Source organism: Herpailurus yagouaroundi, unplaced genomic scaffold (assembly GCF_014898765.1).
Source record: "Herpailurus yagouaroundi ecotype Mexico unplaced genomic scaffold, PumYag 187, whole genome shotgun sequence".
Taxonomy (NCBI): Eukaryota; Metazoa; Chordata; class Mammalia; order Carnivora; family Felidae; genus Herpailurus; species Herpailurus yagouaroundi.
The window spans coordinates 31369978-31393981 of record NW_024412418.1 but is presented as its reverse complement, the minus strand read 5'-3'; the positions used below and the strand labels follow the sequence as shown (position 1 = coordinate 31393981).

The window sequence follows — 24004 nt, the reverse complement described above, 5'->3', positions numbered from 1 at the left end:
AAGGGTGGGAACCAAGCCTTATCCTAGCTTCATAACTGTCCTTCAAGCTGAACAGAGTTTAGATGCCAGCTTCTTCAATGCAGTCCACAAAAGGGCATGGAGAACGCGGGGTGGGGGGTGGAGGGCTCTTGCCCAATCTTCCCCCAGTCTGGGCAGTGAAACTCACATATTTTCTGTTTTGTATATAAAAAAAAAAAAAAAAAAAAAAAAAACAGAAGCCCAGATGGTGGAAGTGACTTACTCAAGATCAAAAAGTGGAGAGTGGCAAATGTTTTAATAGTTAACACTTACTGATTCTTTATTATATGTCAAACATTGGCTAAGGGGCTTTGCAGTTTTCTCTTATTTAATCCTCTGACAAGCTGTCAAGTAGTTACCCTTTTTTTTTCCCCATTTCACAGATGAGGAAATGAGGTAAAATAAGACATTTTCACAAGGTTATCTAGCTATTAAGTAGCCAAGTCTGCATTTGCTCTCAATAGGTGGTGGGTTGACTTTGGAATAACAGCCTGATCCTGGACGTGTGTTGGGGGGGCAGGATGAGGCGCGAGGGACAGGTGGACGCCTACCTGGGCGTGCACTGCACAATCTTGGCCTGGGGCTGGAAGCACAAGGAGGGGGCGGGTTAGGGGTGGGGCCTCCGAATCGCGGTTCCCCACTAGCTTCCCCGGCAGAGGAAAAGTCCCGCCCCCCCACTTAAGAAAGGGCAGGGATTGGCTCTTCCGAGGGAGATTGGCAGCACAAAGCACGAAGGGGGCCGCGGCGGAGGCGGGGCCGCAAGCAGGAAGTGGGAGTGAAGGTGGCTCGAGGGGGTGGCCCGCGAGCTGCTACCACCACTTCGCCTGGTCGCGGCCGCCAGGGGCGAGATGGAGGGCCCGGGGCTGGGCTCGCAGGTGAGTGCGACCGGACGCTGGCGGTCTTGGGGCCGGGAGAGCGGCGGCGGCCATGGGGAGAGGGAATGGCGTAGGTGTGAGGCGGCTCCTAACAGGGGCCTCCGGGGGCGGAGGGGCCTGGGCCGGGGAGGAGGAAGCATGGAGACGCCGAGAATGATGCCGGGAATTCTCTCGGAGGCGACCGGAAAGAAAAGGCGAGGACACACGGGTGAGTGCCCTCCCGGCCCTCCAGCCTGCACGGTGGTCCAGGATGCCCCCCGGGACCGGTACCCCCGTGCCCGGCAGGGACCTCAGGGGCCTGGGAGTGGAGTGTGGCCGTTCCTGGGAGAGGTGTCGGGTGACACACCTGAGTTGGACCAGCCTGTCTTGACCTTGGCCTGGAATCCGTGCGGTTCTCTTGATCTCTTTTTTCCGTGGAGTTGCCTGGGCACCTGCTTCGCCCCACCCAGCCCTGTTCTAGCTTTTGTTCCCACATCCTTGCTGACTCTTTCAAAGAACTGAGGCTGTTGGCTTCTGCTGGGGGAAAGGTGGGTGGAAAGAGAGGTAGGTACCTGATAGCGATTTGCAGACCCCTCCCGTCCCCCCCCCCCCCCAAAAAAAGAGGATGCTATTCTGTGGAGGAGAACCTACCAGAAGCCAGATGTAATTCCAGAGAACAGAACGGGCCAGTGGGGGACGTTACAGGAGATAACAGGAGGGCGTTCCGAGAGAACAAGATTTTTTGTCCTTTTGGCTTATGGCCCTTTCCCAGTGCCTAAAGTGCCGACTGACATGTTGTAGCTGTTCACTTAATGTTGGATAAATGAAGAATATCCAGATTCTGCCAACAGTTAGTGAGTGCTTAGCATATACTAGAAGCTTTCATATGCATTATTTTATTCTGGAATTGAAGCATCGTGAAGAACATGATATTGTCTCCTTTTTTACTGAGGAGAAAACTGAAGCTGCCTCCAGTTGGAGTGAGCTACATTGCAGATTTTCGGCCCTTAATGGGACCCAAGCAGTTTGAGATGACTGGATTAGTCGGCCTCTGAAAAAAGAAGTGTTTACAATCCTTACAGTGTTTCTCATGCTTCCTCATTCCTGTCCTTCTTTAAGCAGCCTGATGTGGGTTTAAGAGAAAGAATAAAGCATGTTTAAGAGAAAGGATAAAACAAGAGAATTTGTTAAGTTGTTCTTATCGTATTAGGTGTTCTTGCATTTTGACAGTGGGGAAAAAAAGGTTAGCAAGCCTGCTGGATTTTACAAAAGGGGGCAAGAGGGGGTATAGTTTCACCTGGAAGCTATGTCTTATTTTATTTCTCAGAGAATCTCAAGGAAAAGTTGAGAGAATTACCTGTCTTATGTTAATTACTGCCACTCATTGACAAAAGCCTTCAAGTGCTGAAAGTCCACTCCCTCGTGCTGGAGGGAAAGATAGCCCTGCCCCAGTTTCATGACAGGTGGAGGAAGAGAATGATTCAGAGGTTGAAATTAATGGGGCATGGTAGAGTGGTCATTGTTAATAATAATTGTTGTTGTTAATAATACCATAATAATAATAATAATTGTTTTTCAGTAATAAAGATTTCACCTGTATATGGTGCTCTACAGTTTGCAAAATATTTCCCCATGCTTGATCACTCTGACCCTATGAGGTGGGGAGGGATTGTTATTCTGGTTTTAAAGATTAGAACTGATGCTCAAAATATCAGAGGCATTTGTTAAAAGTCAAATAGCTGCCAAGTGACAGAGTGAAGACTTCATTCTTTCTACTACGTGCCAGGCACTGGTATAGGTGCTGGAGATAAATCAGTGAACAAAACAGGCAGAAACATTCCTGTTCTTGTTGGATTTGGTTCTGCTGATTCCAATTTCAGTGTTGTTGGGTTTTTTGTTTTTGTTTTTGCCAGAATTTGCTTATGCCATTTGGCCCCCAGTTTCCTCTCTGACCTCTTTTTCTTTTTTACTACTTTCTTGCTTGCTTAATCAACCCTAGCCACACTGGCCTCAAGACCTTTGTACTTTCTCTTCACTCTGGCTGGCGTACTCTTTCCTCCTATGCCCACATGGCTTATTCCCCCACCACTTTAAGGTTTTTGTCTTTTTTTTTTTTAATAAAGAGTGTTGCATTTTTTGAAAGTTTATTTATTTATTTTGAGAGAGAGAGCACAGCAGAGCCCGATGCATATTTTGTCTTGTTTGTTGTCTCTTTCCTTCCATTGAATGTAAGTTCTATGAGGGCAGTGATTTTTATCTGTTATGTTCGCTGCTGTGTGCCTAGCATCTAGAACAGTGCCTAGTATTGATGGGTACTCTGTAAACAAATGTCCAATGAATGAACTTAGAAGCAACTCTGTACTTCTGTTAATGTCATGAGAAGTTTTAATGGTTATCTATTAGGTTTCTCTTTGTTTTATTTGATAATCTGGCAGGAATAGTGATCCTCATCCGAGTTTGAATATGATTTTTTAGATCTTGGGTTTCTTTTCAATTAATGCCCAGTGTAACTTTAATAGTACTTATTTACTATTTAGAAAAAAAATAATATGATTCATGATATCTCCATGTGAAAAATATATGATCCCTTATATCTTATATCTTATATTGTTATATCTTAAAATTGTTCTAGTTTTCTATTGCTGTGTAATAAACCACCCTAAAACATAGTGGTGTAAAACAACCCTTGTCATGCTCATGGACTGTGTGTCAGGAATTTGGACAGGGCATAGCAGAGATGGTTTGTTTCTGCTCTACTGCTAGAAAGCTTTTGCTAGAAAGACTCATAATCTGGAATACTTAGTAGCTGGGGTTAGTATCATCTGGTGGTGTCTTTACTCACATATCTGGCAGTTTATGTTGACTTTCAGCAGGAACACCTACATGTGGCCTGGGCTTCTGCACAGCATGGTGGCTGGGTTCTAAGAGTGAGCATCTCAAGAGACAGAGAGAGGAAGCTGACAGTTTCTAAGACCTGGGCCTGCAAACTGGTGAAGCATCAACTTTTGTGGTATTTGATTAGTGAGGCAGTCACAGAGCTGAGATTTGAGAGGAAGGGACACAGACCCTCTCCTCTTGATGGAGAGGTATCAAAGAATTTAGGGACTTTGTTGTAAAAATCACCACAGATGTATCCATATCTCTGTTACATAATTTTCATAATGTCTTGTTCTTCCCTGTGAGGGAGATTATTGAGCCAGCTACCTGTTTCTTGGTATCCTTTGTACTTTTTTAAAAAATTAAGTGTATTTATTTAATTTTAGAGAAACAGAGATAGCCCAAATGGGAGAAGGGGGGGGGGAGAGAGAGAGAGAGAGAGAGAGAGAGAGAGAGAGAGAGAGAATCCCAGGTAGGCTCTTTGCTGCCAGTACAGAGCCCTATGTGGGGCTTGAACACGTGAAACCATGTTGATCATGACCTCAGCCAAAATCAAGAGTGGGATGCTTAACTGACTGAGCCACCCAGGTGCCCCATCCTTTTTACTTTTTTTGAATCTTGCCTGTTGTGTTCACTGCCATATCCGTGTGTCTAGAACAATGCCTGGCACATATAGGGCGTTCAGTAAACATCTGATGAGTAAATGAATGGATTGCAGCTGGAATTGTCTTATTCCCTAATTACCCAATACAGATCTTCCTCCAGTTACAAAGGGTTTACATCCAATAAACCCATCATAAGTTGAAAGTGCATTTATTACATCTAACCTGCTGAACATCATAACTTCGCTTGACCCACCTAAATGTGTTCAGAACACTTCCATTAGCCTGCAGTCAGGCAAAATCATCTAACACAAAGCCAATTTTATAATAAAGTGTTGAATATGTCATGTAATTTATTGAATGCAGTATTGAAAGTTAAAAACAGAATGGTTATATTGGGTACACTACGGTTGAAAGCGTATTGGTTATTCACACTTGTGATCGCATGGCTGAGTGGGAGCCATGCCCAGCATCACAAGCATCCTACCATGTATCACTAGCCCTGGGAAAGATTAAAATTCAAAGGACAGTTCCTGCTGAATGCATATTATTTTCACATCATCATGAAGCTGAAAAACCTAAGTTGAACAGTTGTAGGTTGGGGACCATCTGTATTGGGATTGGTACCTAGCAGGTGTTCTTTACATTTCTCTGAATGAATGGTTAATGAGAACTCTTACGAGTTTGCTGCCATCATGAGAATTTGCCTAGTCTCTTCTGTTACCTTAACATTGTAGGTAGCCAGATAGCAGTGGAGCTTTCACTGCTGTAAAGGGTGTTTGTTTATGTGAAAAGTCTTTGTCAGTGCACATTTCAGTAATGACTGTTGTAACAGCTCCTCTTAGATCCATACGGCATGGATGTGGAAGAAACTTTATAGCTACGCTGATCAGTTCTTTGCCTTTTACAAATGTTAACACTGAAGCCAAAAATAACCAGCATTCGCCAACATTCACCAACATGAAATCTGAGACTTTGGCCTTGTTCTCAAGGGGTTTACATTTCAACAAGGTAAAAATGAAATCAGAGAATACTTTTTTTTTTTTTTTTTTGATAACTAGAGGGTAATTTCTAAGAAGGATTTATTATCTTGCTTTAGTCTTGGTGATAGGAATGTATGGTTGCTTTCCGTAAACAGTTTTATGTGACTGCCCCCAAAGTTGACCTCCCCCAAAGCAGATCATTCCCTTTCTCAATGGAAGCTCTTGTAAAATTTTGGGGGTGTGTGATGTCCAAAGCAAAGGAGATCTTTAAGCTGCTTTGATCATGCATTCCTATCAGTAAAACAGTTTTGAGCTTGTACCCCCAGAGTAAAACCCTACCATAATGTGAAAAGCGGAATCCCACATTTTCATTTTTGTAAAACATCATGTGCTGTGAAATTAATGGAATGATAAATGAAGCCTGCACTGCACGCTGCACGGTCCACATCATCCAGGTACTGGCTGCTGTTTGTTAGTCACTTGTTGGGAATTGATCATTCTAACTTACACATTGATGGCACAGTTCTGTGTTATGTGGTCGGTCAGCTGGGACTTAAAAAGTTCAGCTTCCCTCTGTTTGATGTACATGGGGGCTGGGGACAGGAACCCATTGCTGAATTCGTATCGTCACAGGGCATGCTATTATAAGATCTGACAGTATGTTTCTAAATTATATTCGTTGACTGTCAGCTCTGTTATATACCTGTGGTAAGGTTTTGAGCTAAAAATAATAAATATAAACCTGTTTCAAAGTAGTCCTTTTGATTAATTTTGATTTTTTTTTTTTTTTTTTTGTAGGGAGACTGGCTTTTTGTTAGATCAGATTAGATTGTCTTTGCTTTTACTTTAGGTTATACTGAAGGTACTATGAATAAAAGTATCAGCTCTGCTATTTTCTTGTTTGCTTGTACTTATGCTTATTATTACCCTACTTCACGGCTTCTTTGTAGGAATCAATTTAAGCCACTTGCTTATTTCCGGAGGAGTAAGTTAAAATGAGATAATGTAACTTGAAAATGAACTTAACCTGATAGATACTGCAGTATGCTGAAGGTCCCACTGTCAGCCCCTCCGGGTGGTGGAACTTCTACTCTGCCCCGCCCTGCCCCCCCCTTCCCTCCCACTCCTCCCCTCCCCCCCCCCTACTTTGTAAATAGGCTGTAAAAGAGTGACTGGCTTGACATTTGAATCAAAAGAGGCTGGCAGTGCTAAAATTAGTAAAGCTTAAAGAACCGGATTTGTAAATTTTTGTGGTTTTCCCTTTTTTAAAAAAAAAAAAGATAAAAATCATTATAATAGAAGCTTTAACATGTTCTCCCATTACCCAGTGGGTCACTGCATATGTGGCCTTGATTGGCCTTGCCTGACTTTGGAGATCACTGACTTTGAAAACAGGCTTTGAGGGGCGCCTGGGTGGCGCAGTCGGTTAAGCGTCCGGCTTCAGCCAGGTCACGATCTCGCGGTCCATGAGTTCGAGCCCCGCGTCAGGCTCTGGGCTGATGGCTCGGAGCCTGGAGCCTGTTTCCGATTCTGTGTCTCCCTCTCTCTGCCCCTCCCCTGTTCATGCTCTGTCTCTCTCTGTCCCAAAAGTAAATAAACGTTGAAAAAAAAAATTTAAAAAAAAAAAAAAAAAAGAAAGAAAACAGGCTTTGAATTTATATGATCATTTTTTGGGTTTACTCTGACCTCGATTTTGGCAAAAAATGATGATGTGAACAGATGGTAGCTTCTGTTCTTTAGGCTTTACCACCCATTTTTGCCACTTAATCACATGTTGCCTTGCATTATCACTTTACTCTGTTTGTCTCTATTAGACTCTATTAGACTAAACTCCTGGAGGATAGATACCCATGTCTTCTGTGCCCCTAGCATAATGCTTTGTATGCCATAAATACACAGTAATTAATTGTTGAAAAAAATAAATGCTCTTAATTGTGGATATTCTTTACATTGAAATGTGTAATCCTCCTCAACTTTCTACATGAAAAATGAAGCTGATGTTAAGGCATTAAGAGAAGCAAAAAAATTTGTATCTGTGGAATGAGTAAATTTCTGCATTGAAAAATCTGTGGCTAAACAAAAGGTTAATCTTCCTAACATACAAATGGGGAAAGATACACAATCCACTAGAAAAACAGTAGACTATGAAAAGGGAGTCCACAAAAGAAAAAAATATGAAAGCCAATAAACATAACACAGATTCATTAGCAACTAGGGGCATACAAATGAAAAACAAGATGCTGTTTTTAGCTATTGGATTGGAAAGATAGTAAAATGATTGATAATGTACAGTTATGGGGAGGTTTGTAGGGAAAAAAGAATACTCACATACTTGCTGGGGAGAGTAGTTGCTCAGTATCTATTTATGTTTCAGCATATATTTTCTGGCCCAGCAGTCCTACTTTGGGAAATCAATGCTGTAAAATGTATAGGGTGTTTTTTGTAGGGTTCTTTATAGAAGTGAAGGCTGAAGTTAGTCTGCATCTGTGAATAGCACCGAGTTTAGGGGCGCCAACCCCCACACAGTAAAAAAAAATCCACGTGTAACTTTTGACTCCCTAAAAACTCAAGTACTAATAGCTTGCTTTTGAAGCCTTACTGATAAGATGAATAGTTGATTAACACATATTTTGTATGTTATATGTATTATATGCTGTATTCTTACAATAAAGTAAGATAGAGAAAAAATGTTAATAAGTCATAAGGAAGAGAGAATACATTTCAGTAGTATACTGTGTTTATAAAAAAAAAAAAAATCTGCGTGTAATTGGGCCTGTGTAGTTCAAACCCGAATTATTCAAGGGTCAGCTATATACATAATGAGGAAGGATACACCAAACTGCTAATAATATTTTTTAGGGAGCTGCAAGATTAGAGGGAAAATAGTCCAGATTGTTTACCCTTTGTTCACTTTTATATTGCTAGATTTTTTAGATGAATATGAATCATTTTGTAATTTAAAAAATTAATGTTGATGTAAAAAGTAGACTGACTACTCTGTCAACTTTAACTACATCTGCTATTTACTGACACACTAACAATTCTGAGCATAGTTCAACTCTTTCCTCAACAGCTTGTCTTCCAATTGGATATCATTACAATTGTTGTGATATGATGAAAAGAATCCTAAAGTGATATTCTTATTTATGTTTTGATCTCACTACCTATATGTTTATTTTTAGCTGTGTATGAGTATGCTTGTGTGTAGAGTGTCAGGTAGTGAGGCTGAATCCACCAGCTAAAGCAGAAGTTACCTATTGAAAGAGCATTTGTGGCTGTGGTTCTGGGTAAGGTGGAATACGTGCGCTCCGCCCTGCCGATCCCACTGAACGCACCGGGCACAATGTAAGTAGCAGCCGTTTAAGGATTCGGAAAAGTAAATTGTAACAGGTAGATTGCAGGGAAGGGTCAGAATTCAAAAAAAATCACTGAACCAGGAGCGAATTTACATTTTTTTTTCCCATTGGGGGTTCCCTCCCCTGTTCCCCCCTCATGCTTGAACTTGAACCATGGAGATGAGCATCAGTGCAGACAGAATGCTCTGTGAGAAGCCTTCTAGTTCAGGTTCAAGGAGCAAGAAGAAGGTCTCTTGGCAGCACAAGCACCTGAAACTCTGTGGGAGGAAAACTTCCTCTTTGAGCAGAGGAGTTGTGGTCCCAAGATAGCTCTTCTTAGAAGTGACACCAAAAGCATGGTACATGAAAGAAAAAAATTGATAAATGGGACTTCATCAAAATTAAAAGTTTTTGCTATATAAAAGATTTTTAACAAGTGGGAAAATAAACTACAGACTGGGAGAAAATATTTGCAAATCTCGTATCTAGCAAAGAACTTGTGTCTAGAATGTATAATGTGAAGAACTCTCAAAACTTAACAGTAAGAAGACAAACGGCCCAGTTAATAAATGGGTAAAAGACAATTCACCAAAGTAAGTAAACAGATGACAATAACCACATGAAAAGATACTCAACTTCAGCCATTAAGGGATATGCAAATTAAGACCATGGCTATATATTGCTACAGATCTATTACACTGACCATACCTGGCGCCCGTGGGCATGTAGAGCAGTGGGCACTCTCATACATTGTTAGTGGCAATGCAAAGTGGTATAGCCACTCTGAAAAATAATTTGATGATTTCTTATAAATTTAATGTATACTTACCAGATGGCCAAGCAGTCTCACTCTTAGAAGCAAAAACATATGTTCATACAAAAGCTTTGTTGGATGAATGGTTATAGCTGCTCTGTTTATAATTGCCAAAAGCTGGAAACAGCTCACATGGGTTGTGTGAAAGGATAAACTGATATATTCATATAATGGAATACTATACAGCAAGGAAAGAACTGTTAATAACATAAAACCACTTGGATGAATGTTAAAACTATTATGTTAACTGAAAGAAGCCAGTCTCAGAAGATTATGTACTATATAATTCCATATGACATTCTGGGAAATATGAAACTAGTGATGAAGAACATATCAGTAATTGCCAGGAGTTGAGATTGGAGGGGAGGGTATGACAACAAAGGAATATCCCAGTGGAGTTTTTTGAGGTGTTGGAACTGTGTTGTATCTTGATTTTGGTGGTGGGTTACACAACTCTATATACATAATGTGTTAAAATTCATAGAACTACATACCAAAAAGTCAATTTTATTGTAAGTTAACTTAAAAAAAGACAAGGCTGTTTCCTCTTTTAGTAAACCCATTGAGGGGTTATAGACTTAGTAAAACTATCATTTCTTAAACCTTTTTTGGAACTGTTGGAGAATTGACTTAGGCATATTATTTTAAATATCTTCAGTTTTTCTATTCCTAATGTGTATTTATCCCTTGAGAATAGTGGGTTTTTTGTTTTTGTTTTTGTTTTTGGTGGGGGGCTGTTTGTAAACAGTGAAAAGTTCAGAGAGATAGGTCTGATGAATCAGGTGGGTGAAGGCTGGATAACCTTATGGTAAAGCACAAGAAGGAATGATGAAATAATTAGCCAGTTTCAATTTCTAGGAATGGTTTGCTAGATACTTGATGTGAACCTCCCCCTTGAATGTAATTAAAAATGCTGGATATGATAGAAAATGATCTTAAGTATTTTATATTTTTGATGCTATTTGAATTTTATAAAGATTGCTTAGATCTCCTACGTATATGATCCTGTTGTCTGCAGATAAAGATAGACTTGTTTCTTTTCTAATCTGTATGCATTTTATTTCTTTTCCTTACTCTATTATTCTGTCTAGGACTTCAGTACAATGTTGATTAAAATTGGGGTGCCTGGCTGGCTCCGTTGGTGGAGCAAGCGACTCTTGATCTTGGGGTTGTGAGTTCAAGCCCCATGTTGGGCTAGAGCCTAGTTAAAAAAAAAAAAAAAAAAAAAAGAAGAAGTGGTGATAGCAGACATCCTTGCTCTTTCAGTCTTCAGAGTTAAAGTATGCAGTCTTTTGCCACAAAGTGTGTGTTAGCTGTTGATTTCTCATCCTGTACCTCTTTATCGGGTTAAGGAAGTTCTGTTCTTCCCCTGCTGTGCCAGGAATTTTTATTCAAGAGTTTTTATCATGCATGGGTGTTGAATTTTGTCAACTGCTTTTTTCCTACTGAAATGAATGTATTTTTTTCCTTTATTCTGTTAATATGGTGAGTCACATTGATTTGTTTTAAAATGTTTAAGCTTGGCTATAATCTATATTATTCTTTTTACATATTACTGGGTATGCTTTGCTTAATGTCTTGTTTAAAGATCTTTGTATCTGTGCTTTTAAAGGATATTGGATCTGTAGTTATTTTTTGCTTTGTTTTTTATTTTATTTTGTTTTTTACTTATAACATCTCTTGATTTTAGTATCAGGGTAATGTTGCTTCCTAAAATGAGCTGGGAAGCATTCCCTATCATTTCTGAAGGAGTTGATATCATTTCTTCCGTAAGTATTTTGATAGAGTTCATCAGTTAAAAGTTATATAGATCTGGGGTTGGTAATTTTTTTTTTTTTTTTTAATGGGAAGATTGATTGATTGATTTTTTAGGGAGCGAGAGAGAGCATGTGTGTCTGTGCACACAAGTGAGGAAGACAGGCAGAAGGAGAGAGAGAGAGAGAGAGGGAGAGAGAGAATCTTAAGCAGGGTCTGTGCTCAGGGTCGAGTCCGATAGGGGATTCGATCCCGTGACTCCGGGTCATGACCTGAGTCGAAATCAAGAGTTGGATGCTCAACCAACTGAGCTACCCAGGCACCCCTAATGGGAAGTTTTAAAATTATGAATTCAATTTCTTTAATAGCTAGAGTGCTACTCATTTCTTTTTAAGCCCATTTTGATAACTTGTGTCTTTTGAGGTATTTGCATTCCATCTAAGTTGTTGAATTTATTGACGTAAAGATGTTCTCATTATTGCCTTACTCCCTTTTTAATTTTTTTTAATGTGTACTTATTTTTGAGAGAGAGAGAGAGAGAGAGAGAGAGAGACAGAATGTGAATGGGGGAAGGGGCACAGAGAGGCACAGAATTCGAAGCAGGCTCCAAGCTCCACGTTGTCAGCACAGAGCTGGACACGGGGCTCGAACTCAGAAACTGAGATCGTGACCTGAGCTGAAGTTGAGCGCTTAACCAACTGAGCCCTGCCTTATTACCTTTTTAACGTTCATAGAATCTTGTACTGATGTCTCCTTTTTAAGCCTGTTTGTCATTGACATCTTCTTTTTTCTTGATCCATTTGACTAGAGGTTTATTAATTTTTATTAATTTATTCCTTTCAAAGAATGAGTTTTTTTCAGTGATTTTCTGCATTGTTTTCCATATTGTATGGGTTTCTTCTGCCTTTACTGTTTTCTTCATTCTGCCTACTTTGAATTTAGTTTTCTGTCTCTAGATTCTTAAGGTGAAACTTAGATGATTTATTTTAGACTCTTTTTGCCTGTTTGGCCTTTAAAGCTAAAAATTCACTCTGAACACTGCTTAGGCTGCATGCCACGTATTTTGCTATGGTTTCTTTTCCATTCAGTTCAAAATATTTTCCACTTATTCTTTGTTTTCTTCTGTGACCTATAGGTTATTTAGAAATGTGTTGTTCAGTTTCCAAATATTTGAGAATTTTCCACATACCCTTTGGTTATTGATTTCTACTTTAATTCTGTTGTAGTGAGAGAACATACTCTGTATGCGTTCAGTCCTTTTGACTTTGTTGAGACATGTTTTATATTGTCTGTCTTGGTATTCTGTGTGCACTTGAAAAAAAAAATCTGTTCTACTGTTGTTGGTTTGAGCTTTATGAAAATGTATTGGATCAAGTCGGTGGATAGTGTTAAGTCTTCTCTATCCTTTTCTCTATCCAACAGGATTTTCTGTTTACTCCTTCATAGTTATCGAAAGAAATGTTGAAATATCCAAATGTAATTGTGAAAATTTCTATTTTTTCCAGTTCCATCAGTTTTTGCTTCATGAACTTTAGTTTTTTATAGGTGCGCACACATTTAGGATTGTTATGTCTTCTTGATGAATTGACTTCTTTCTTTAATATTATGAAATGTCCTCCTTATCTCTGGTAATATTTCTTGTGCTAATGTCTACTTGGTCTTATATAAATGTAGCAGCTACCTTCCTTACGCTTAATGTTTCTGCATAGCATATCTTTTTCTGTTGTTTTGCTTTTAACCTGTGTATATTTTTATACTGAAAGTGGATTTCTTGTAGACAGCTTATAGTTGTAGTATTTTTGTTTGTCTTAAAATCCAATCTAACAATCTCTGTCATTTATTTATTTATTTATTTATTTATTTATTTATTTATGACCATTTGCACTTAACATGATTATCAATATCGTGGTTAGGTATGAAAATATCATCTTGTATGTTTTTCCTCTCTGGTTCTGTATTCATTTTTTTCTACTTTTCTTGCCTTTTTAAAAATATTAATTTGGTGTCTTTTATATATTTTATTTTATCTCTGCTCTTGGCTTATTACTTAGACCTCTTCATTTAAAGGTTGCTCTTGGGTTAGCATTATATGCTTTAAGTCATCACTACCTACCTGCAAATACTACTATAGTATCTCTTATAACTATTATAACATCTTTTAGAAGTATACTTATAAGGATACTTCCGTTTCTCTACTATCATCAAGAAATTAAAAAATGAGAAAAAAATCTATTATGTTTACCCACATAATTATCCATATTTACCCATGTGGTCTGGCATTCTGTTCTTTTGTATTGATTCAGATTGCCATCTGGTATTATTTTCATTTAAGCCTAAAGAACTTCCTTTATCATTTCTTGGAATATAAGTTTGCTGGCAATTTTCACATCTTTTGTTTGTCTGAAAAAGTATGTATTTCACCCCCATTTTTGAAGAATATTTTTGCTGTTGCTTCAGGTTTGTAATTCTTTCATTCAGCTCTTGAAAACTGTTGTGTTTGCGTTCTGGCTTGCACTTACTGATAAGAGGTCTGAATTTATTCGGATCTTTGATTTTGTTAACACAGTGGATCTTTTATCCTTAGGCTGCCCTTGAGATTATCTCTTTAACATTGGTTTTTGGTGATTTGATTATGATATATCTTTGTGTACAGTTTTTTTTTAAATTTTTTTTTTAACGGTTATTCATTTTTTGAGAGACTGAGCGTGAGTGGGGGAGGGGCAGAGATAGAGGGAGACACAGAATCCCATGCAGGCTCCAGGCTCTGCACTGACAGCACAGAGCCCGATGCCCCGATGCGGGGCTCGAACTCACGGGCCATGAGATCTTGACCTGAGCCGAAGTCGGCCACTTAACCGACAGAGCCACCCAGGATCCCTGCTTTGTGTACAGTTTTGAGGTTTATCCTTCTTGGGTTTGTTGAGCTTTTAGAGTTGTGAGTTTATAATTTCACCAAATTTGGAAGGCTTTGGGGTATTTAGTCAAATATTTAAAAATATTTTCTCCTCCTCTCCTGAGACTCCAGTTATACCTATTCAAGAACTTGTTTTATTGGGAGGTTCGGGTGTATCCTTAGGGTGTTTGCTACAACTCCCCAAAGCAGAGAGCTGCTGACCTTCCTACTATGTCAGTAGCCGTAACCCTCCAGCTACTACAGGTCAGAAGGTCCATTGGTGCCTTTGTAGATTACTTTTGTTTAATGACAAAATCTATAATGGGGAATTTTCTGATGATCTTCTCACTCAGTGAATAGGATTAAGATGAAAATCTTCCCTAGGATATACCTGGAAGACTCAAAGTAATTCTAATTTGATAATATAGATACACTGTTGATAGTAGCAGCTGGTTCGTTATGTAATTGAATGTGACATTAATTCTCCTCCTATGCTTTGTCACATTTCTCTTATGCTTCAGTGCAGGAATCACAGCCACGGCCCCCACCCTCCAGGATTTGGTCGACATGGAGTCTGTGCATATGAAAGCAAAGAACTTGCCAAGGCGAGAGAAGCTCTTCCTCTCATAGAGGACTCTAGTAACTGTGACATTGTAAAAGCTACTCAGTAAGTCTCCCCAGTGCTTCATCTGATCATTTCTGCGTTCTGTGGAATCGTAATAATGTTTGTGCAGTTTGTGGCATCTTCCTCACCTCATACTCTAGCGGCTAGTATTTGTCCTATGGGCATCAGAGCACTTAATACAGTGCAACTTAGCAGTTTACTACCGGTCTCTGCCATTAGATCATGAGCAGCTTAGGAGCGAAAGCAGGTCATTTTCATCCTTGTCACCCCAGTGCTTTTGCATACTTCTTATGTTTGCTGCCAAATAAATGTTCGTTGAATGAATTAATGATTATAAATGACAGTAAAACTAGACTCTGAGTTTGAAACAAATTGGAGTTTTAAAAAATGTGCTACAACCTAAATAAGTCAATGGGATAGAAAAATATCAGCTCGGACACTTAATGGATATTTTAAACGATTATTTATCAAGTACTTTCTTTCTTTTTTTTTAAATGTTTATTTATGTTGAGAGAGAGAGCGAGAGCAGCAGGAGGAGCGGGGGAAAGAGAGTCCCAAGCAGTCTCTGCACTGTCAACACAGACCCTGATGTGGGACTTGATCTCACGAAGCTGGAGATCATGACCTGAGCCGAAACCGAGAGTTGGATGCTTAATCAACTGAACCGCCCAGGAGCCCCTCAAATACTTTCTATGTACCCATTGTACGGGGTGCTCTGGAAAAATGTCAGTGAAATAGAAATAGGTATTCTGGCCACTTGAAACATATAGTGGGTTATTTGCTTGCACTGTAAATGAAAGTGTGTTTTGAAAGTTTCCCCTTGAGATCTCCATATGTGGGTATTTGTATTAAATCATTTCTAACATTTTCCCCCTCATGGATCTCACTGGTTATTAACATCCACCCCACCTCTTGCCATTGAACATGTTTCAAAATATTTTGTCTTTTAGATTACATTAATTAGGAATCATTTTCTTAGTGATCAAATGTAAATCTGCCCATCAGAGCTTCTAATCAGCATGTAAGGAACTAATGTTACCACACTAACTTGATATAATTTCTCTCAAAAGCAAAGACGTTTGGTGACTGATTAGTCTGTTAGGCCTTAACAAAAACTAATCTATTATTTATGTTAAAAAATAATCAACTTGTGGTGCCTGGGTAGCTCAGTTGGTTAAGCGTCTGACTTCAGCTCAGGTCATGATCTTGCAGTTCGTAAGTTTGAGCCCCACGTCGGGTTGTGCGCTGACAGCTCAGAGCCTGGAACCTGCTTCGGATTCTGTGTCTTCTCCCTCTCTCTGCCCCTCCCCTGCTTGTGCTCTGTCTCTCAAAAATAAGTAAATGTTAAAAAAAGAAATCAATAATTATTTGAGTATTCTAATTACTAATTCCTATGAACTCGAAAAGCCCTTGGAACTGCTACTTTAGGTGAGTCTTTTTTGATATTACTTGTATTATTATGTTGATGTGAAGGTAAGAGTGTTCTTAAGGTAATTATTTGCTTTAATTAGCATTAGCATAGAAGCATTTAAATGTTTCTCTGCTGCCAGTAGAGCTCTGTTATGATAAATAAAAGAAATTAGGCTATGTTCACAGAGAATTCCAGTAAAAACTCACGTTTTATATCTTTCCTAAAATTTACTTTAGGTCTTAGACCTCCTTAAGTGGTTGTGGGAATATCATTAGGTGGTGTTTGGAAAAGGCAAAGAGAGCTAGGATATGTATGTTCTCTAAATCACCAAAATCCTAATTAATGTGTACTCTTACTGTATTTCTCACATAAAGGGAGTATTTCTTTTTCAGTAAAATGTTAAAGTTGACCTTTAAAACATGGAGAATATAAATATACGTATCTTTATTCACAGTTCACTCTCTTATTACTATTTTCACTTAACATTGTCAATAAGTATCTCTACCTTTTAAAAAGTACCGTAAAGGGGCGCCTGGGTGGCACAGTCGGTTAAGCGTCCGACTTCAGCCAGGTCACGATCTCCCGGTCCGGGAGTTCGAGCCCCGCGTCGGGCTCTGGGCTGATGGCTCAGAGCCTGGAGCCTGTTTCCGATTCTGTGTCTCCCTCTCTCTCTGCCCCTCCCCCGTTCATGCCCTGTCTCTCTCTGTCCCAAAAATAAATAAACGTTGAAAAAAATAAATAAATAAAAAAAAAAAGTACCGTAAAGACAGCCTGATCAGCACACACATTTTGGTGAGGTATACGTTATTTAATTTAACACTGTGATTTTCACCCTTAAGGGCCTATTGAAACATTTGGCTCCCTCTAAATAGAAATAAGTATCGGGGCGCCTGGGTGGCTCAGTCAGTTAAGCATCCGCCTTGATTTCGGCTCAAGTCGTGATCTCACAGTTCGTAGGTTCGAGCCCCACGTCGGGCTCTGTGCTGACAGTATGGAGCCTGCTTGGGATTCTCTCCTTCTCCTTCTCTTTCTGCTCCTTCCCAACTCGCACACACGCATGTGTGCTCTTTCTCTCAAATAAACTTAAAAAAAAAAACAAAACACATAAAAAATAAGTCTCAAAGAAAGTGTTAAATGGTCTGTTGGGGACTTAATAGTTTCTATTAGAAAGAAATAAAGCTAATGAATGATTTAAAAAATTTTTGTAGTATTCAAAAGATATTTTTTATTCTGATAGTCACTTAAATAACCATCTTAAATATCCCTCAAGTCCATTCCTCCTTTTCCATTCTTACTGCCTCTCTTAGTTCAGGTTCTCATTACCTCCCACCTATTTTTATGTACAAGAGTCACGCTCTTCTGATTAGCCTCCATATCACCACAAATGGGATCTTTCTTAGAACTCAGAGTGGGTATGCTTTCCTTTTTAAAATCTTCAGAAGCTTCCCTTCGAACTATCAAGTCTTAAGCTGCATAGCATGGCATAGAGGCCCATGCAGCCTTTGCTTGCCTCTTTTAGCCTGATCTCTTGCCACTCCCTTTTTTTATGCTTTTATGTTTCTGCTGTGCTAAATTGCTTATATTTCTCTAAACATCCATGCAGTTTCACGTCTCTGGTTTTTATACATGCTCTTTTCTCTGCCTGAAATGCCCTTCCTTCAGCCTGTAAAACAGCTTATATATCATGCTTTATCTCCTTCAGGAAGGGCTAATCATTCCTTTCTTTGCTATAATTACACCACGCCCACATCGTATTGTTGAATTTATCCCATTCCAAGTTTGCTGTTAGTCTGTCTCTCTTATTCAGGGATAGGATTGTAGTTAGGGACGAGCATCATACATCCCTGGCATATAGGAAATGATAAAATGAAATTTATTGAGGGGAGGGCAAATGTGAATGTTGAAGTTTAGTTAAGAAAATCAAGTTCAACTCCACGTGTATCTGTCTGATGAGTTAGTAAATAAAGTTTACTTTTTTATTGTTTGGCTTAAGAATACATCCTCTTTATTTTTATCCTTGTTAATTATTGTATCTGTGTTGGCTGAGAGATTAGATAAAGACATGGTAAACGGAATAAATTTTGGTATTTGAAATTATTTTAATGGTATCATTCTGCCTTTTGTTCCCCCCTCTTATTTCAGGTACGGGATTTTTGAACGTTGTAAAGAGTTGGTAGAAGCAGGATATGATGTCAGGCAACCAGACAAAGAAAATGTGTCGCTTCTTCATTGGGCTGCTATTAACAACAGGCTGGATCTTGTAAAGTAAGATGGGCTGTGTGTGTGTTATTAAGTATGTATTTTTTATTCTAGACCTCTTTTCAGTTGTCTTTTTCTTTCAGTACAAGTATGAATGCTGTACCATCTATAATCTTTTATTGTGAATGAATACCTGAAATTTTGTGCTGCATGCATCGGTTATTATCGTGTTGAAAAGGGCTTTATTGACCCATCTAGTTCAGGACTCTCACTGGCCCAAAAAGGAAAATTAAAGATAAAGCCATGGGACCCATTGTAAAGATAAAGTTCAGGCAATGAAATGGAATACTGTTGTTTTTGTTTTTTTCTTTTCTAAGTAGCCTCTAGGCCCCACGTGGGGCTTGAACTCACAACCCCAAGATCAAGAGTTGCATGCTTTACTGACTGAGCCAGCCAGGTGCCCTGAACATTTTTTGAAAAGGAAAAACGTAACATAAACTGCCTCAGGATAGAACAGAAAGTTTCGTCTAGTTTAGAAAAAACATGGAAATATTTTACTTTGTTAAAATCCCAGGAGGTATGGATGGGTAGGAGAATGATTTAACCATTTTTTAGATTAAATATGGAATACATTTTTAGGTAGACATGTTTGGATTGTATGAAATATTTCCCCTTCATAGAGCACTACTTCCCCATTGTGTGGTTTTTGTTTGTTTGTTTATTTTATACCTTAGCATGTAAATTAAATGTGTGTGTGTGAATGTGTATGTATTTTGTATTATATATATTTAAAATCCTTGGGATTTAAGAAAATAAAAATGTACTAAAGTTTAAAATACACTTAAAAAACCACACTTTATAGTCACAGGCAAACACCTTTTCTGTGGAAATAAACTAGTATATTATTTAGATAATATGATGTATGAAGTACAACTTGAGCATAATGAGACCACTTCCTGTAAACCACAGAAGAATATAAGTCTCTTCATCTTATAGGTTCACTTGATACAGTGTATCACCTCTGCGACCCCAAAATAGGAAGCCAAATACTCAGAATATCTAACTTTTCTGAAAGGATTTTGAATTAAGTTTTTACTACTTACTTTTAGAATTCAATTCCACATAGTAATTCTACAAGTGACATTGTTCCACCTTTCTTCTTGTGGGTTAAGTAGAATATCTGTGTGATCCTAAGTGTTTTGAATATAAACCATTTTAAGAGTGCTGGGTAATTAGAATATATGGTGAGAGTAGTTATCATGCGTTTGGTATGTAAGTTATGATGGAAAGCTTATGACAGCAGGAGTAATTACTGATATGCTAAGACTATTTCACCAGGGATCTGTTTGATGCCTTTGTGTGAATCTCAGACTTCAGTAGGTCTGAGTGTTTCGGGGGAGGGTCATTATTATAATTTCTGTTGTCGTATATTTATCACTAAGAAAAATTGATGTTTTCTTTCTCAGTATGTATTTTAAGTTTTAAATCTTATTTTCATTTATGTCTGCTTTTAATAGGTTTTATATTTCAAAAGGTGCTGTAGTAGATCAGTTGGGTGGAGATTTAAATTCGACACCTCTTCACTGGGCCATCAGGTAAAGATTTCTTGGAACACTGAAATTGCTGTTCAGAGTCACGGTGACCTAAGTTCATTTTCTGAATCTTGTAGACTAGCACTTTCTGGCAGAACTTTCTGTGACGATGGAAATGTTCTATTTTGTGCCATCGAGTATTGTGGCTACTAGCCACATAGGAAATGTGAAATGTGGCTAATGCAACTAAGGAAATGAATTTTTAATTTTATTTAATTTTAACTAATTTGAATTTAAATAGCCAATGTGCCTAGTAACTATCATATCGGGAAACTGCTGTTGTGGGCCATAAGAAAGGCTTTCTTTCCCTTTTTTCCCTTTCATTAAAAAAAGAAAATTATAGTTTTGGGACAGTATATTTTTTTTTGTTTAATTTAGGGTCCCACTATGATGCTAAAACTGAAATATGTGTATTATACTTTCTTATAATCAAAATAAGTATCTTTTATAGCTGATCATATGGATAAAGTGATAAGTCAGTGAACTGTAAACTTACTTAGTGTTTTTCGCTGGAATATATTGGCCATTTGAAGCTGAAATTAATATGTGCCTGTCTTGATACTTAACAGTTTCTTCATCTGTCATTTCTTTTTAAAGTTTTATTTATTTTGTGAGAGAGAGATTGGGGGAGGGGCAGAGGGAGAGATGGAATTGGCGCTTACAGTTCCAAGCCCCATGCCGGGCCCGAACTCAAAAAACACAAGATCATTACCTGAACTGAAGTCGCGAGTCTAGTGCTTAACCAGCCGAGCCAACCAGACGCTCTTCTTCATCTGTCATTTTAATTCCAGTCTCTGGTTGGTGGGGTTGACGTGAACCTAGAACTAAAATGAGTACTTGTTTATTTAAGACAGGAGTGGAATCTTTTTCCCACTGCCCAGAATTTTGAAGAATCTAAGGTTAACCAACTCATCCCTTTTGAGCAAGTGGGGTGCAATGCTTTACATGGAAAATGAGCCATATTCAAATGTAGAAGTCTGTAGTTCCTAAGAATAATATTATCATAGTATGTACCTGCAATCTGAATGTTATACCTCAATTCTCATGATTATTTCTTGGTTTTAAAATAACAACAGTGAAGTGTACATGGTTTTGAAGTTTTCATTTTCAGGGGCACCTGGGTGGTTCAGTCAGTTAAGCGTCTGACTTTGGCTCAGGTCCTGATCTCATGGTTTGTGAGTTGGAGCCCTGAGTTGGGCTCTGTGCTGACAGCTCGGAGCCTGCAGCCTGCTTCGGATTCTGTGTTTCCCTCTCTCTCTGTCCCTCCCCTGCTCGCACTCTGTCTCTCTCAAAAATGAATAAACGTTAAAAAAAATTTTTTTTAAGTTTTTATTTTTAGCATTAGTCATGTATCATAATTATTATTATACATGTATTATTTATACGTTATAGCAACACAAGGTTTGATAATAGATTGGAAGGTTATTAAGTGTATTACCTGCATTCAAGAAGGACTGTCCAGATAGCCCTAAGTTTGGAGTGTCAAAGTGAAATACATTTGGACAGTCTCCAGTGTTTTGAAAGTCTGTTCGGAAATACTCTTTGTATCGAACCAAAATCTCTCATGTTGTAAAGTTTTTTGTTTTTGTTTTTAATATTTATTTATTTTTGAAAGAGAGAGAGCGAGAGAGAGAATATGAATAAGCAGGGGAGGGGCAGACAGACAGGGAGACACAGAATCTGAAGCAGGCTCCAGGCTCCGAGCTGTCAGCACAGAGCCCGATGTGGGGCTCGAACCCACGAACCACGGGCTCGTGACCCGAACTGAGGTCGGGCACTTCACCGACTGAGCCACCCAGGTGCCCCCCAAATCTCTCATGTCTTAGGGATACCAGTTTCTTCCTGAAATTTTTTCTTTTACTGCATGCTGTAGAAAACGGTGTAATTTTTACTCTCTATTTGCAGACAAGGACATTTGCCTATGGTCATATTATTACTCCAGTATGGAGCCGACCCCACTCTCATCGATGGGGAGGGATTCAGCAGCATCCACCTGGCAGTATTATTTCAACACATGCCTATTATAGCATATCTCATCTCAAAAGGACAGGTATGTTTAGAAACATATCTTATACTCCAGCTGCTGTGAATCTGAAGAGATTGGGAGGATGATTAGTAGTAGGTCTGCCCTCAGTTTTAGAGTATATGTTATGGGTATCAAATATTCAAATATTAGCCCCAGTAAGTCTAGGTATTGAATGCTGCTTTTCCAGCTTCATTGGAGCAAAAAGGACAGGTCATTTAGCTCAGTAACATGTAATAGATGTTTTTGAAACTTGTAAACCTATAATAGATTTTCTTATGATCCCAGTAATTTGCAGAGTTTTTCAAAAACATGACTTCAAAAGCCTGTATTTTTCTTCTGGTTGAATGTAGAAATGGAAGTCAGATCACTAAATGAACCCATCATTTGCTTTCATTATTTGAGTGCAAATAGGAGACCAATTTGAATGTGTGCTTCTTATTGTTCTCTAAAGTAATTCCATGAAAAATGACTTGCCTTAAGAGGCATCCATTTATGGCACAGGTTAAATTATAGGGTATTGGCAGTGGGAGTCTCCCTGTCAGCCATACTTGCCTGGGATATGCTTTCTGGTAGCAGAGTGGTTTCTGTATCAGCAGACTCGCCTAGAACAGGCGTGGAAACATGTTTGCACAAATGCTGTTGGAATGATTGTGTTCCTTTTAAATAAGCACTTTCTCTCAGACTTAGCCCACTGAAGTAGAATAATTATAACTTCCTGGGTCTCATTTTGGGAAGACGTATGAGGAGGAGCCCTGTTTGCTTCTCCTTGGGCTCTTTCCCAAGTCGTATTCCTCCAAGGCCCAAGAGACACTTCAGTAACTGAAACTCTTTCCTTGACTTGGTTAGAACCATTATTGTGCACCTCAAACACGGGCCCATTTTATTAAAAGGAGCATATCCTTATGGAGATATGGTTTCCTTCCCCACCCCCACCCCCATATTATAAAAAATAGAAAAGAACTTTTCATGTTTTAGTCTTTGAAACATAAGTCCAAAATTACAATGAGTTGCCTCAGAAAAGATAGAGGTTTCATTGTCACTGGAAGTGTTTACATGGATTCTGGGTGGCTTTGTGTAAGACATGATAATTTGAATTACTGTGTCAGGTAAGGTCTAAACTAGATGACTCCTAAGGTCTCTTATATCTGATGGTGATTGTCAGCATTTTCCTCTTTCCCTTCGCTTTCTTCCATTCACATCATGCAACACTTTGAAGCGTATATTCAAATTTTTCCTTTATGAGTATTTTGTAGAAATCAATGGATTTTCACCCTTTGGGTGAGGAGCAGAACACTGTTTTGTTCAAATGATATCAGAACGCTTCTTGTAAAAGCAATGGTGATGTTGAATGTATTAAAGAGATACTTCTATTAAAGAGAGAATTTTGACTGTGTTTACAGTTAGGCTGATTGACTCTTCTTTTCGAACAGAGTGTGAATATGACAGATTTAAATGGGCAGACACCTCTCATGTTATCAGCTCACAAAGTACTTGGGTAAGTAAGTCTAACTGACTTGCCTTTTTCTGATTCTTGGTTCTAACAATTTCTTTTCTGTGTGTATAATTTTAAGTAGCCTAGTCTATGTTGAGATGATACTACATTCTGAAGATTTTCTACCCTGTGACTGTGGTATGAACGTTTAATGTAGTTACGGCTAGAAAAGCACCACTGAAATAAAATTTCTCTTCTGATAGCTTTGGGGAACAATTTGAAAACTGCTAATAAGAAAAAATTTTCCTTATAGAGCAGATAGAGATTTTATAGTATATGCTGTGAACATGGCTTATATTTCTCAGTTTGCATTTTTTAAAAAAATGACTACAGGTTTAAATGTTCTCCAAGTTTGAAATCGAGATGATAAAATCTTCTTTCCAGACAACAGTATGTTTTAAGGTTCTCTGACATTGTTGACTGCTCTGAAAATAGCAGATTTTGAATATCTATGAATATGAGTATGGTCTGTTTATATGTTTCTATCAGGTACTTACATGTTTAAGTTTTTCTGTTTGTTTATAAACA

At 38.6% G+C, this 24004-nt stretch overlaps 1 protein-coding gene across 2 annotated transcripts in view; it reads left to right on the top strand.

Moving 5' to 3' along the window:
• The first annotated feature begins 775 nt into the window (after nt 1–775).
• ZDHHC13 (zDHHC palmitoyltransferase 13) overlaps nt 776–24004 on the top strand; it is a 51266-nt gene continuing 28037 nt past the window's right edge. The window contains exons 1-6 of one of the 2 annotated variants that reach the window (XM_040495654.1): nt 776–893; nt 14658–14798; nt 18310–18432; nt 19884–19961; nt 21864–22008; nt 23415–23479. In XM_040495654.1, the coding sequence (XP_040351588.1) occupies nt 21880–22008; nt 23415–23479 (194 nt within the window). In that variant the 5' untranslated portion in view covers nt 776–893; nt 14658–14798; nt 18310–18432; nt 19884–19961; nt 21864–21879. Of the gene's footprint in view, nt 894–14652; nt 14799–18309; nt 18433–19883; nt 19962–21863; nt 22009–23414; nt 23480–24004 lie in introns of both variants that reach the window. The other variant, XM_040495653.1, reaches the window with a different exon arrangement.